We start from the raw sequence: 13,322 nt of genomic DNA on the forward strand, positions 1-13,322 counted from the left end.
CATTGTCAGAAGGACTTGCCTTGTCACAATATAAAAGACCTCTCATGTAAAGGCATTTTAGTAGAACATGTACTATGTAGTTCCTCTGCTACTGTGTGTACTACCCACCCATATGTATTAGGAATAGGCATTGATTGTATAATCTATAACAATTCAAGCATATATCATCTTAGTTGTAGCAATATTACTTTTACGACTTGTATTATTGATAAAGACATTGATCAGCGGAGCATGATTATTCCCTTCTGAAGAAGGGCAGAGGTATGGATTCCAGTGAATATGACAAGAGGATGGGAGAGTGAGAATGGATTGGACCATGTCATCAGGCTATTAGACCAGGGACTAAAAGATTCTAGAAAAAGGGCAAAAAGATTTGTGGGATGGTTAATTTTTTGCTATAATATCAGCTGTGATAATATTAGCATCTGCTGCTGCTTCAGTTACAGCTTTGACAAAGGGCATACAAACTGCAGACACAGTGAGAACTTTATTAACCAATGTGACAAATGATTTGCAGATGCAGGAAGCTATCGATGAGGAAATAATGGCAAGGCTATATGCACTTGAGGCCAGCGTTGTTTGGTTAGGAGACCAACAAGCTGCCTTGCAGACCCATATGATGCTGCAGTGTGATTGGGAATATCATAAGAAGGACATGTGTGTAACATCCTTGTCTTGGAATGACTCTCAGCATGATTGGAACTCAGTAAGATCACACTTGCAAGGGGCCTTCGATAGCTCCTTGAAATATAATGTCCACACATTGAAGCATCAGCTGGAACTGCAATTAGCAAATATACAACAAACAGGTGTGGATTGATTCAACATGGCAAGCACTGAACAAAGATCTTAGCTGGTTGAATCCAAAAAATTGGTTCTCAGGTCTGAATCTACGAGTGTGGGTTATAGGTGGAATCCTGGTAGTGATTGGTATTGTAATTGTAGTGTTAATGGCATTTGTAATCATAGCTTTTAGGAATACGAGGATGGTCAGAACACAAGTGATGGCTGCTGTTTTAAACAATATAAAAATGGGGAGTTGTAGGAAAGCACAAAGTATCTATGGAAGGTTTCAGGACAAGAAAGAACAACAGGCCACTGATACTGGAAGGATGGCTTGATGATAAAGAGGAGCTGACCGTGGTAAACAACCTGACGTGCCAGACAAGAGGACGCTTGTCTCCATGCTGGAGAAGACCAACCTGATATGGGATGAAGATAACAATGGACAGCTGCATATCAAAGGAGAAAACCCAATTAGCAGCAGTGGTGCAAGAATGTCAGGGAATTGCTTACCCTGCTCGATTTTTCCTATATAAGCTGCTTGTTCTGTACCAATAAAGGATTCCTGCCTCACCAACATGGGAGTCCCTGCATGCTTTCCGAAAGCATCACAGTATCACAGTAGCATCACAGTATCATAGTGGCATCACAGTATCAGTTAGGGTTGGAAGGGACCAAAAGGATCAGCTAGTTCCAACCCCCCTGCCATGGGCAGGGACACCCCACACTAGATCAGCCTGGCCACAGCCTCAGCCAGCCTGGCCTTAAACACCTCCAGGGACAGGGCCCCAACCACCTCCCTGCACAACCCATTCCAGGGCTTCACCACTCTCATGGGCAAGAACTTCCTCCTCCCCTCCAGCCTCAATCTCCCCACCTCCAGCTTCATTCCATTCCCCCTAGTCCTATCACTGCCTGAGATCCTGAGCAGTCCCTCCCCAGCCTTCCTGGAGCCCCCTTCAGATCCTGGAAGGCCACAAGGAGGTCACCTGGGAGCCTTCTCTTCTCCAGACTGAACAGCCCCAACTCCTTCAGTCTGTCCTCACAGGAGAGGTGCTCCAGCCCTCTGATCATCCTCCTGGCCCTGCTCTGGACACCTTCCAGCACCTCCAGATCCCTCTTGTCATAGGGGCTCCAGAACTGGAGGCAGGACTCCAGGTGGGGTCTCCCCAGAGCTGAGCAGAGGGGGAGAATCACCTCCCTTGCCCTGCTGGCCACACTTCTCCTGCTGCAGCCCAGGCTCTGGTTGGCTTTCTGGGCTGCAAGTGCACACTGAGAGCTCCTGGTGAGCTTCTCCTCCCCCAGCACCCCCAAGTCTCTCTCCTCAGGGCTGCTTTCCAGCCAGTCCCTGCCCAGCCTGCATTTGTGCCTGGGATTGCCTCCACCCAGCTGCAGGACCCTGCCCTTGCTCTTGTTGAATGTCCTGAGGTTGGCTTGTGCCCACCTCTGCAGCCTGTCCAGGTCCCTCTGGATGGATCCCTTCCCTCCAGCTGTCTGCTGCACCACACAGCTTGGTGTCAGCAGCAAACCTGCTGAGGGTGCACTCAGTGCCACTGTCCATGGCACCCACAAAGATGCTGAACAAGCCTGGTCCCAGGACTGATCCCTGAGGGACTCTGCTTGTCCCTGGCCTCCACTGGGGCATGGAACCCAGTACTTCACAAAGGTGAAGTACCTCCAAGGAAAACCCCATCAGGGCACAGGAAGCACTCAGGAGAAGGGAATTTCAGCTCCCAGGAGTCTGGGAAAAGCCTGCCCCATAGCCTCATGCTGGGTTTAGCAACCAGACTTTGTTGCTTGGTGTGTTGTTCTTTTTCCCCTCCTAGGTATTAAGCAATTCTACAGCACCAAGCTGTCTTTGTTGGGTCACTTGAATAGGGAAGTGAAGTCTGTGCTGCAGAGCAGAGAGGAATGATGAAAAGCTTTTCAAGTCAAAGTGCAAGCAGCTTCCAGGAACTCAGAGTGCCACCAGAAACTGTTAGGAGGTGTTTTTCTTCCCCTAGCTCCAAACAGGCTGCTGGGTTAGTCATAAAAGAGTCAAGCTGGTTCACACTCACAGGAATTTGCCTGGCTTACACAGTTTATGCAAGCTGGATGCCAGCTCCCCAGCCTTGGCACTTCCTTTTTGGATTCAAAACTAAACCCCACCAAACCAACCCCCCAAAAAAGCCCCACCAACTCTGCAACACTTGAGAGGCCTTGGTCAAAATGCTACAGCAACCCCCACCCCCTGCATCCAAGTCTTCCCTTTCTGTGGGGATTCATATTCAGGCTCCTAGCTCTTTTCTCACCCAGGCCAGACCCTGCACAAAAAAAGCCCATCCCTGATCACGTCTTTAGATACTGTTTCATTTGAATGCAGAATCAGAGCTCCAGGAGAGGAAGAAAGTAGGTGAGGAAAACAGCATAAGCATAGAGCTGCTGCCTCACAGGGTGCCAAATGCCAATTTGCAGCTCTGAAAGCAAGCAGCTCCTCTGCCCACAGGTGCTGAAGGGGAGGAGAAGGAGCTGGGGAAGCAGGCAGAGCACAGTGGCTCCTGGCTCTTGCAGAGCAGGCTGCTTCCCAGAGAAACAAATCCTCTCTGGGCAGCTTCCTGATGCTGCAGCCACTGCCAACCAACTCCACAGCGGCTGGAGAAGCTCTGCAGGCAAAGCAGCCACTCTGACAGCAGCTGTGAGGAGCATGGAAGGGGCCATTTGCCCCTCAGATAAAATCAGATAATAGAATCAACCAGGTTGGAAAAAGACCTGAGAGACCATCAAGTCCAACCTATTCCTAATACCAAACACCTCCTGACAACTAAACCATGGCTCCAAGTGCCACATCCAGTCCTTTTCTGAACACCAACAGGGACTCCCCCACCTCCCTGGGCAGCACATTCCACTAGCCAGTTACTCCTTCTGTGAAGAACTTTCTCCTCAGCTCCAGCCTAAACCTCCCCTGGCACAGCCTGGGACTGTGTCCTCTTGTTCTGGTGCTGGGTGCCCGGGAGAAAAGACCAACCCCCACCTGGCTACAACCTCCCTTCAGGGAGTTGGAGAGAGCAATGAGGTTTCCCCTGAGCCTCCTCTTCTCCAAGCTAAACAACCCCAGCTCCCTCACTATCAGCCTTTCCTTCCTCCCTTGCTGTACTCCCCCTGCTTACTCTTTGCTGCTCCACAGCTTCAACAGACAACTTCGACCATCTGGGACTCTTCCTCCTCCTCCAGCAGCAGAGATAAGCCATGGCACAGCTGAAACTATAACCCCAGGCATTTAAAAAGCACCAGGAGCAGGTGCAAACCACACCACTGCAGAGATGCTGGAACAACCTTTGCCTGCAGAAGGGCAGAGCTGCTGTGCTGATCAAGTCAGTGATGGAACCAATCGTTCTTTTTCTGGTCAGGAAACTCTACCCTTCCCAAGAGCCCTTCAAACAGGATAACTGCCCCGGTCCTCTTCAGAGCTGCTCCCACAGAAAACACTGCCTCACCTGTGTCCTCCACACCGACAGCTTTTGGTTTCAAATGCCACACATTCACCAATCTTTCAACAACTTCCATCAGTAACTGATTTCCTGCAACCAAAGGCAGAGTGAGAGTGCTCACATAGAACACTCAGCTCCCTGCCCACCAAGCCTGAGGTTAAGCCTATGACACAACGGCTTTAGAGCCACAGGTCCCTCCACTCCTGTTATAGCTAGGCTTAGCCCCGAGCTAGAGACTTCACACCTACATCTGGCCTGATAAAGCTTAGTGCAGCTGGAGAACACAGTCCCTGTCTCCTTCCACAAGTGCCAAGTAATTAATTTCCCAGGTTGATTTCCTCAGCAGCCTGGTACACTCCAGCTGGAGCAGCTCTCCAGGCACAGGTTGAACACAATGGTGTAGGTGCTGCTCCATCCAACTGCCCCTAAGAAGGGCTGGGGCCTACTGCTCAGATAAAGCAGTGGTGTAGGCGCTGCCCCATCCAACTGCCCCTAAGAAGGGCTGGGGCCTACTGCTCAGATAAAGCAGTGGTGTAGGTACTGCCACATCCTCTCCCACTTTGAGGGTGGCACCTATGAACACAGGCATCAGCCTCAGCCCTGGGGAGGTGCTGCCACAGGTCACAGACCAGCAGGATGCTTCAGGTTGGAACAGACCCTTAAGATCATGGAGTCCAACCACAGCCTAAGCCTTACCAAGCCTGGTGCCAAGCATATGAAACTTCAAGTGCAGGCATGCCAGTGAGGGTACTGTGGTGGGCTGAAAAAACTACCACAGGTACAAATTGAGGGTTTAATTTGGGACTGACTTCGCCCACGTGCAGAAAGAAAGAAGGTGAAGTGTCTGGGCTGAGTGCCTGGGCAGAGAGGAGAGAACAGAGGTGCTGCGGGCAGCGGTTCCGTGCCTCGCGCCCCCGCCCCGGCCCGAGCAGGTGCTTCAGGAAGGGGTGGGGGAGAGGCAAAGCCTTCCTGCCACCCCCACTTGCTGGCTTGTCCAGACAGGCTGGCATGAGAGCGGTGGTTGGTAATTTGCAGCTGGTAAAGGTCAGCAGCCAAGAGGAGAGGAGGAGGGAGCTGTGACTCAGAGATGTGTCAGGGCTTTCCGGGATCTTTCGGGTGGTGCAGCTCACACCCCGCACCCCACCTCTCACTGCAGGCTCCACTTCAGCGTGCCCAGGGCTCCTACTGGCAACAACCCAGATATAGAATAGAATAGAATAGAATAGAATAGAATAGAATAGAATAGAATAGAATAGAATAGAATAGAATAGAATAGAATAGAATAGAACAGAACCAGGTTGGAAGAGACCTTCAAGATCATCGCGTCCAAGCCATCAACCAATCCAACACTACCTAAACAACTAACCCATGGCACCAAGCACCCCATCAAGTCTCCTCCTGAACACCTCCAAATGCCTCAGGGGGTGGGTAAAATGCTGCCTCCTGAAGCTCTCCCTCAGTGTTGTGCCAGTACCTGTCAGGAGCAGTCTAAGGAGGCTGCTTCTAGGTCGAGAGGGTGCTGTGGGTACCTCCCAGAGCAGAGCTGGCAGTGCAGACTCATTCCCTGCCTGCTCTGCTGCAGTTGGAACATGGTATTTTCAGGCTGTTCCTTGAAAACTTTCCACAGATCTTGAAGAGAAAGTGGTGGAAGGTAAACAAATCCCCACTGGGTGTCAGAAGGTAACTACTGGTCAATTCTAAATAACCCCACTGAAGGGACTATGAATTAAGATGGTTCAGACTAACTTTCTTTTGGGCTTCCTCGCTCTGGGAGATACTAACCTGTGCTGCTGCTTGGCTTTGCTGACCTTGGCTGTGGTTTTTGTTGTGGCTGAGCATCTCAATAAGCAACTCTCTGCTCTTCCTCTTGTCCTTTGTGCACAGGGGAATAGAGGGAAGGGGGCAGGGAGTGGAGAAGCTGGTGGTAGCTCCCCTGGTTTTGCCCAGGGGGGGTTCTTGTGCTGTTTATCAATTGCAAAGACCTGCAAATATTGTATGTTTTGCACATATCCATTGCATTCCATAGTGAGATTGCTTGTAAATACAACTTCATTCACTTCCAGCTGAGCTGGTCTGGCAATTTAAGGCTGGGGGGCAATTTTCAACCCACCACATGGATTTCCAGTAAGCTGATCAGATTCTCATCTCAGACACCAGTGGGCAGACAGCAGGTGACAGCTCTCGATCATTCCTTGGGCAGACTAAACTTCCACGGGAGAGCAGATCAGCCAGCACTGGCTGAGCAGCCCCAGCCTAAAGCTTGTCACACAGAGGACACTGACAGGCAGAAAGGTTTCCTACCCAGCACATTCATGCCATCCTTGAACTCCAGGCCTTTCTTGATCACCAGCTGGGCCTCTGGCGCCTCCCGCACCGTCTCGTTCAGCAGGGCGAAAGCAGAGTCGGTGACATTGGGTGGCTCTTCCATGGGGGGTGGCACCAGCACCTTCTTGGTGACAGTTTGGATCTGAAGGCAAACACAAAGGGAGGAAGAAGAATGGAAACAGACTGAATGTAACCCATATGGGAGATCAGGGAACAGGAAGTAATCACAGAATGGCAGAATCATTGAGGCTGGAAAAGACCTCTGAGGTCATCCAGTCCAGCCTAGGACCTACCGCCACCACATCAGCCAAACCCTGCCACCAAGGGCCACATCCAAGCTTTCCTTAAAGACCTCCAGTGATGGTGGCTCCAGCACCTCCCTGGGCAGTCCATCCCAGTGCCTGATCAGCCTTGCTGTGGGGAAGTGCTTCCTAATACCCAACCTAAACCTCCCCTGGGGCAGCTTCAGGCCGTGCCCTTTTGTCCTGTCACTGGTTGCCCAGGAGAAGAGCCTGACCCCCACCTCACCACAACTTCCTTTCAGGCAGTTGTAGAGAGTGATAAAGTCCCTTCTAAATCTCCTCTTCTCCAGGCTGAACTCCCTCAGCCTTTCCTCATCAGACTTCCCCTCCAGCCCCCTCCCCAGTCTGGTCACCCTCACCTGGACCTGCTCCAGCACCTCAATATCCTTCCTGAAGTGAGTGGCCCAGAGCTGCACACAGTGCTCAAGGTGAGGCCTCAGCAGTGCCAAGTCCAGGGCCATAATTCCACCCCTAGTAGAAGCAGTCTCCACATGAAATTCCAGGGAACTATATTTTTAAAGGATTAGGCATGCATTCCACAACCTCTCAGCCCCTCTTCCAAAAATAAGTTTGTTGTCCAACAGTTCCAAGTGTCACAAAGTCCTGGGAGTCTTCCTCATGACTCCAGGGTGAAAGGCTTGGCAAATTCTTGCTCCTCACCACGACGTCACATGTTGCAGTTGGTCTCTTTGTCCAGATGGCTCCCAAGTGCTGCCTGACCAATTGTACCTCACCTCTCAATGCCATTTGGTCAGCACCACCAGGCAGCTGCTCCTCAGGTCAGCCACAACAGCAGCTCTGCAGTTAAGGCTTGCCCTTCAGGATGGTCTGCCCAGCTGAGGTTTATCACAGCATTTTACCACAGAATCAACCAGGTTGGAAGAGACCTCAGAGATCATCAAGTCCAACTGATCACCCAACTCGAACTAATCAACTAAACCATGGCACCAAGTGCCTCAGCCAGGCTCTTCTTAAACACCTCCAGGGATGGGGACTCCACCACCGCCCTGGGCAGCACATCCCAGTGGCCAATCTCTCTGTCTGTGAAGAATTTCTTCCTCACCTCCAGCCTAAACCTCCCCTGGCACAGCTTGAGACTGTGTCCTCTTGTTCTGGTGCTGGGTGCCCGGCAGAAGAGACAACCCCCACCTGGCTACAACCTCCCTTCAGGGTGCTGTAGACACCAAAAAGGTCTCCCCTGAGCCTCCTCTTCTCCAGCCTAAAGACCCCCAGCTCCCTCAGCCTCTCCTCACAGGGAGTTGGTACTGTTTCATAGTGACCTTGACTCCAACACCTGGTGCCTGCAAGAACTCCGAGTGGAAGTCACTCAGTGCCCTGAGCTCCCTCATTAGAATACAATAGAATAGAATAGACCAGACCAGGTTGGAAGAGACCTTCAAGGTCATGGTGTCCAACCTATCAACCAATGCAACACCACCTAAACAACTAACCCATGGCACCAAGCACCCCATCAAGTCTCCTCCTGAACACCTCCAGTGATGGTGACTCCACCACCTCCCCAGGCAGCCCATTCCAGTGGGCAATCACTCTCTGTGTAGAACTTCCTCCTAACCTCCAGCCTAAACCTCTGCTGGTGCAGCCTGAGACTGTGTCCTCTTGTTCTGGTGCTGGCTGCCTGGGAGGAGAGACCAACCTCTGCCTGGCTACAACCTCCCTTCAGAGAGTTGGAGAGAGCAAGAAGGTCAACCCTGAGCCTCCTCTTCTCCAGGCTAAGCAACCCCAGCTCCCTCAGCCTCTCCTCACAGGGCTGTGCTCCAGACCCCTCCCCAGCTTTGTTGCCCTTCTCTGGACACCTTCCAGCAGCTCAACCTCCTTCCTAACCTGAGGGGCCCAGAACTGGACACAGGACTCAAGGTGTGGCCTAACCAGTGCTGAGCACAGGGCACAATGACCTCCCTGCTCCTGCTGGCCACACTCTTCCTGATGCAGGCCAGGATGCCATTGGCCCTCTTGGCTGCCTGGGCACACTGCAGCCTCATGTTCAGCCTACCATCAACCAGCACCCCCAGGTCCCTCTCTGCCTGGCTGCTCTCAGCCACTCTGACCCCAGCCTGTAGCTCTGCCTGGGGTTGCTGTGGCCAATTTGCAGCACCTGGCACTTGGATGTGTTCAATCTCCTGCCCTTGGCCTCTGCCCATCTGCCCAGCCTGGCAAGGTCCCTCTGCAGAGCCTCTCTACCCTCCAGCAGATCAACTCCTGCCCCCAGCTTGCTGTCAGCTGCACATTTACTGATGCTGGACTCAATGCCCTCATCCAGATCATCAATGAAGATGTTAAAGAGCAGAGGGCCCAGCACTGATCCCTCGGGCACACCAGTGGTGCCTGGCTGCCAGCTGGCTGTGGCACCATTAACATTAACCATCCTGCACAAAGGCATCAGAGCTGCCAGATGGTGCTCAAGCAAATCTGACCACCTCACTGAAGAAGACATCAGCATCACCTCTCCTGGCACTTGAGAGGCAGCACCAAGTCAAAGCTGGCAAAGAATGGCAGGGGAAGGAATGGGCTTGAGTTTACAGCCAGGCAAAAACAGGGAGGAGGGAGGGGAAAAAGAGGTTTGTGACTGGCTGCTGTTAGAAGGGAAGTTTTCCTCCCACTTCACACCCTGAGCTCTTCCTGCTTCGCTGTGGCTCTGGAACAGACCAAACTGCCAGGAAGCTCTCCCCAGTTTGCCGTGGTTTCCCATCTGCTCCCTGATTTCCTTGTTCCTAGAAACACCTTGGAGCAAGGCAGCAGGAGCGCTGCAGCAGCCTCGCACAGAGCGCTCGCACCTCTTGGCTGTGGGGATGGACATGGCAGGCCTGGGGATGGGGAGCCAGCTTGCAGGCCTGGGGAGGGGGAGCCAGCTTTCAGCCCTGTCTTTCCAACCCATAAAGCTTCTGTCTCCCCTTTCAGAACCTGCTGGCTAAGACTAGAGAGGGGGATGCAGGCAGAAAACCTGCAGGGCTTTGTGTAAGAAACTCTTCAGCTGGCTTGAAGCAACCTAACATCCCTGCATCTATCTCAGAGCCCACTTCCATCTGAGGGATGTTTGCCAACACAGTTGTTGGGGGTTTGTTGTTTTGTCTTTATTTTTTTCTTCACATGAGGTATCCAGAATGTGAGAACAAAGGCCCAGGAGTTAAACTGCAAATATTAGACTCCACACAACCAGAAGTTCCACTGCAGGCACTTAAGCCAAGGGTCCTCAGCCTCTCTTTGCACAGGCACCAAAAAAGCCCAGCCCCCAGGTGGTTTAGATTCTGATGACAACCACTGAGGCCAGAAAACAGCAGCTCTGGTGTCCCCAGCATGAGAAAGACACAGAGCTGCTGGAGAGAGTCCAGAGGAGGCCACAGAGACAATCCAAGGGCTGGAGCAGCTCTGCTGTGAGCACAGGCTGAGGCAGCTGGGGGTGTTCAGCCTGGAGAGGAGAAGGCTCCAGGGGGGACCTCAGAGCTGCCTTCCAATGCCTGAAGGGATCCTGCAGGAAGGCTGCAGAGGGACTTTCCCTGAGGGTGTCTGGAGACAGGACAAGGGGGAATGGTTTGAAGCTGAGGGAGAGCAGGGTTAGACAGGAGCTGAGGAAGTTCTTTGGTGTCAGGGTGGTGAGACTCTGGCACAGGCTGCCCAGGGAGGCTGTGGCTGCCTCCTGCCTGGGGGTGTTCAAGGCCAGGCTGGATGAGGCCTTGAGCAGCTGAGTCTAGTTGAGAGGTGTCCCTGCCCATGGCAGGAGGTTGGAGAAGATCAGCTCTGAGGTCCTTCCAATCTCAGCCATTGGATGTCACCATCATTCAAAAGCACACAAATGTCACAGTGCCATTTTGAGATGAGAGCCCCCTCCCCTTCCAAGGCACACTGCATCCTGTGTCCCTGCTGCAACTGCTGTCTTCAGTAGAAATGAAGACTTGTTGTGGACCACCCACAAAAAACAGCCCCAGCTCCCTCAGCCTCTCCTCACAGGGCTGTGCTCCAGACCCCTCCCCAGCTTTGTTGCCCTTCTCTACACATTTTCAAGAGTCTCAACCTCCTTCCTAACCTGAGGGGTCCAGAACTGGACACAGGACTCAAGGTGTGGCCTAACCAGTGCAGTGTACAGGGGCAGAATGACCTCCCTGCTCCTGCTGGCCACACTCTTCCTGATGCAGGCCAGGATGCCATTGGCCCTCTTGGCCACCTGGGCACACTGCTGGCTCATGTTTAGCTGCTGTCCACCAGCACCCTCAGGTTCCTCTCTGCCTGGCTGCTTTCAGCCACTCTGACCCCAGCCTGTAGCTCTGCCTGGGGTTGCTGTGGCCAATGTGCAGCACCTGGCACTTGGATATGTTCAATCTCCTGCCCTTAGCCTCTGCCCATCTGTCCAGTCGGTCGAGGTCCCTCTGCAGAGCTCTCCTGCCCTCTAATAGATCAACTCCTGCTCCCAGCTTGCTGTCAGCTGCACATTTACTGATGCTGGACTCAATGCCCTCCTCCAGATCATCAATGAAGATGTTAAAGAACACAGGGCCCAGCACTGCTCCCTGGGGCACACCACTGGTGCCTGGCTGCCAGCTGGCTGTGGCACCATTCACCACCACTCCCTGGGCTCAGCCTCCAGCCAGTTCCTAACCCAGCTCAGAGTGCTGCTGTCCCAGCCAGGGGCTGACAGCTTGGCCAGGAGCTTTCAAAAAATGGTTTCCTCCTAATGCAAACTGCAAACACTGGATGGTCATGGAAGGAGTCCCCACGAAATGCAGGAAGGGAAAACAAATGTTGACACTATCCAAAAGAGTTAATTTTCCTCTTGAATAGAGAGAGGAGTAGAGCCCTAACTCCTCAGGAGTTAAGGGCAGGCAGGAGACACTAAGCTCCAGCTGGAAATGAAACTGTGCAAGTGAAAAGTGGCTTTGGTGCAGAGTCTGTCACTGGCAGCTAGTTTGGAATCTGATACAACTGAACACTGGGGAGCCAGAACACTCAGTACCTTGTCTGCCTTGGGTATTGAAAAAAACAACCTCAAACAATGAAACTGGTGACTGAACCTCAGAGATCATCCAGGCCAACCTATTACCTAATACCCAACACCTCCTGATAACTAAACCATGGCTCCAAGTGCTACATCCAATCCCCTCTTCAACACCTCCAGGGATGGGGACTCCACCACCTCCCTGGGCAGCACATCCCAATGGCCAATCTCTCTTGCTGGGAAGAACTTTCTCCTCACCTCCAGCCTGAACCTCCCCTGGCACAGCTTGAGACTGTGTCCTCTTGTTCTGGTGCTGGCTGCCTGGGAGAAGAGACCAACCCCCACCTGGCTACAACCTCCCTTCAGGGAGTTGGAGAGGGCAATGAGGTCTCCCCTGAGCCTCCTCTTCTCCAGGCTAAGCAACCCCAGCTCCCTCAGCCTCTCCTCACAGGGCTGTGCTCCAGACCCCTCCCCAGCTTTGTTGCCCTTCTCTGGACACCTTCAAGTCTCTCAATGTTATTCTATAACAAACCCTGCACACACAGACAGACAGACAAAGTCATGTACAGGCTCCAAGAAAGCCCTCTGACACACATAGCTTCATTCTCACTTCTCCTCCTTTCCATCCCTTTGTTGAGATCTTTGTCCACTTTCAACTGACCAGAAATTGACTGCTCCTCTCCTCCACAGCTCAGACAAGGGAAAGGAAAAATCCTCAGCACCCTGTTCTCCCCTCAGCACCCTGCTCTCCCCTCAGCTCAGCTCTGCGAGCATCCACTTCCCATCCCATGTGCTCTTTAGCCACTGAGAGGGCTGACATCCCCATGAGGATTTGGCAGTACTATGAATGTCCTCTCTTTAAACCCCTAAGGGGCAGCCCTTTGTGGATGTGGAAGTCTGTGGGAGAAGTGAAGCAATCCATGCCCTTTTGGCAGCTTAGGTTGCCCTCCATTCTTTCACACAAACCCCCTCATGGCCTATTCAATTTACTCCTGGGCCATAAGCCAAGAATAACTTGGGTTCACATGAGAACATTCAAGAGCAAGTTTGCCAGACAACCTGCCCCATCAAAAACCCAACCCCAACAAACCAACAACCAAACCCCCACCTAAGGTCTGCACTACTGCTGACAATTCAGTAGCAGGGGAAAGCATCACAGGCAGCAGAAATGTGCTTCAGCAGGAGCAAGGAAGCAGTTTTTTCCCCCATTTGTTTTTCTCCTCCAAGTGAAGCTGCTCTGATTAAGCAGTGGTGGAAGGGTTCTTAGGGCAGGCAGCCAGGCACCTGTGGTGTCCCCCAGGGATCAGTGCTGGGCCCCAGTCTGTTCAATATCTTCATTGATGATCTGGATGAGGGGATTGAGTCAGTCATCAGCAAATGTGCAGATGACAGCAAGCTGGGAGCAGATGTTGGTCAGTGAGAGGGCAGAAGGGCTCTGCAGAGGGACCTTGCCAGCCTGGACAGATGGGCAGAGGCCAACAGGATGGCATTCAACAAGTC

At 52.5% G+C, this 13,322-nt stretch overlaps 1 protein-coding gene across 5 annotated transcripts in view; it reads right to left on the bottom strand.

The window, feature by feature from the left end:
* Nucleotides 1–13,322, bottom strand: part of SLC1A2 (solute carrier family 1 member 2) — a 129,178-nt gene that overhangs the window by 40,285 nt on the left and 75,571 nt on the right. For all 5 annotated transcript variants that reach the window (XM_068166834.1, XM_068166833.1, XM_068166832.1 and 2 more), the window contains one exon: nt 6,552–6,717. In XM_068166834.1, the coding sequence (XP_068022935.1) occupies nt 6,552–6,717 (166 nt within the window). The remainder of the gene's footprint in view (nt 1–6,551; nt 6,718–13,322) is intronic.

Source organism: Melanerpes formicivorus, unplaced genomic scaffold (assembly GCF_026170545.1).
Source record: "Melanerpes formicivorus ecotype bairdi unplaced genomic scaffold, bMelFor1.0.p_v2 SCAF_108, whole genome shotgun sequence".
NCBI classification, from domain to species: Eukaryota; Metazoa; Chordata; class Aves; order Piciformes; family Picidae; genus Melanerpes; species Melanerpes formicivorus.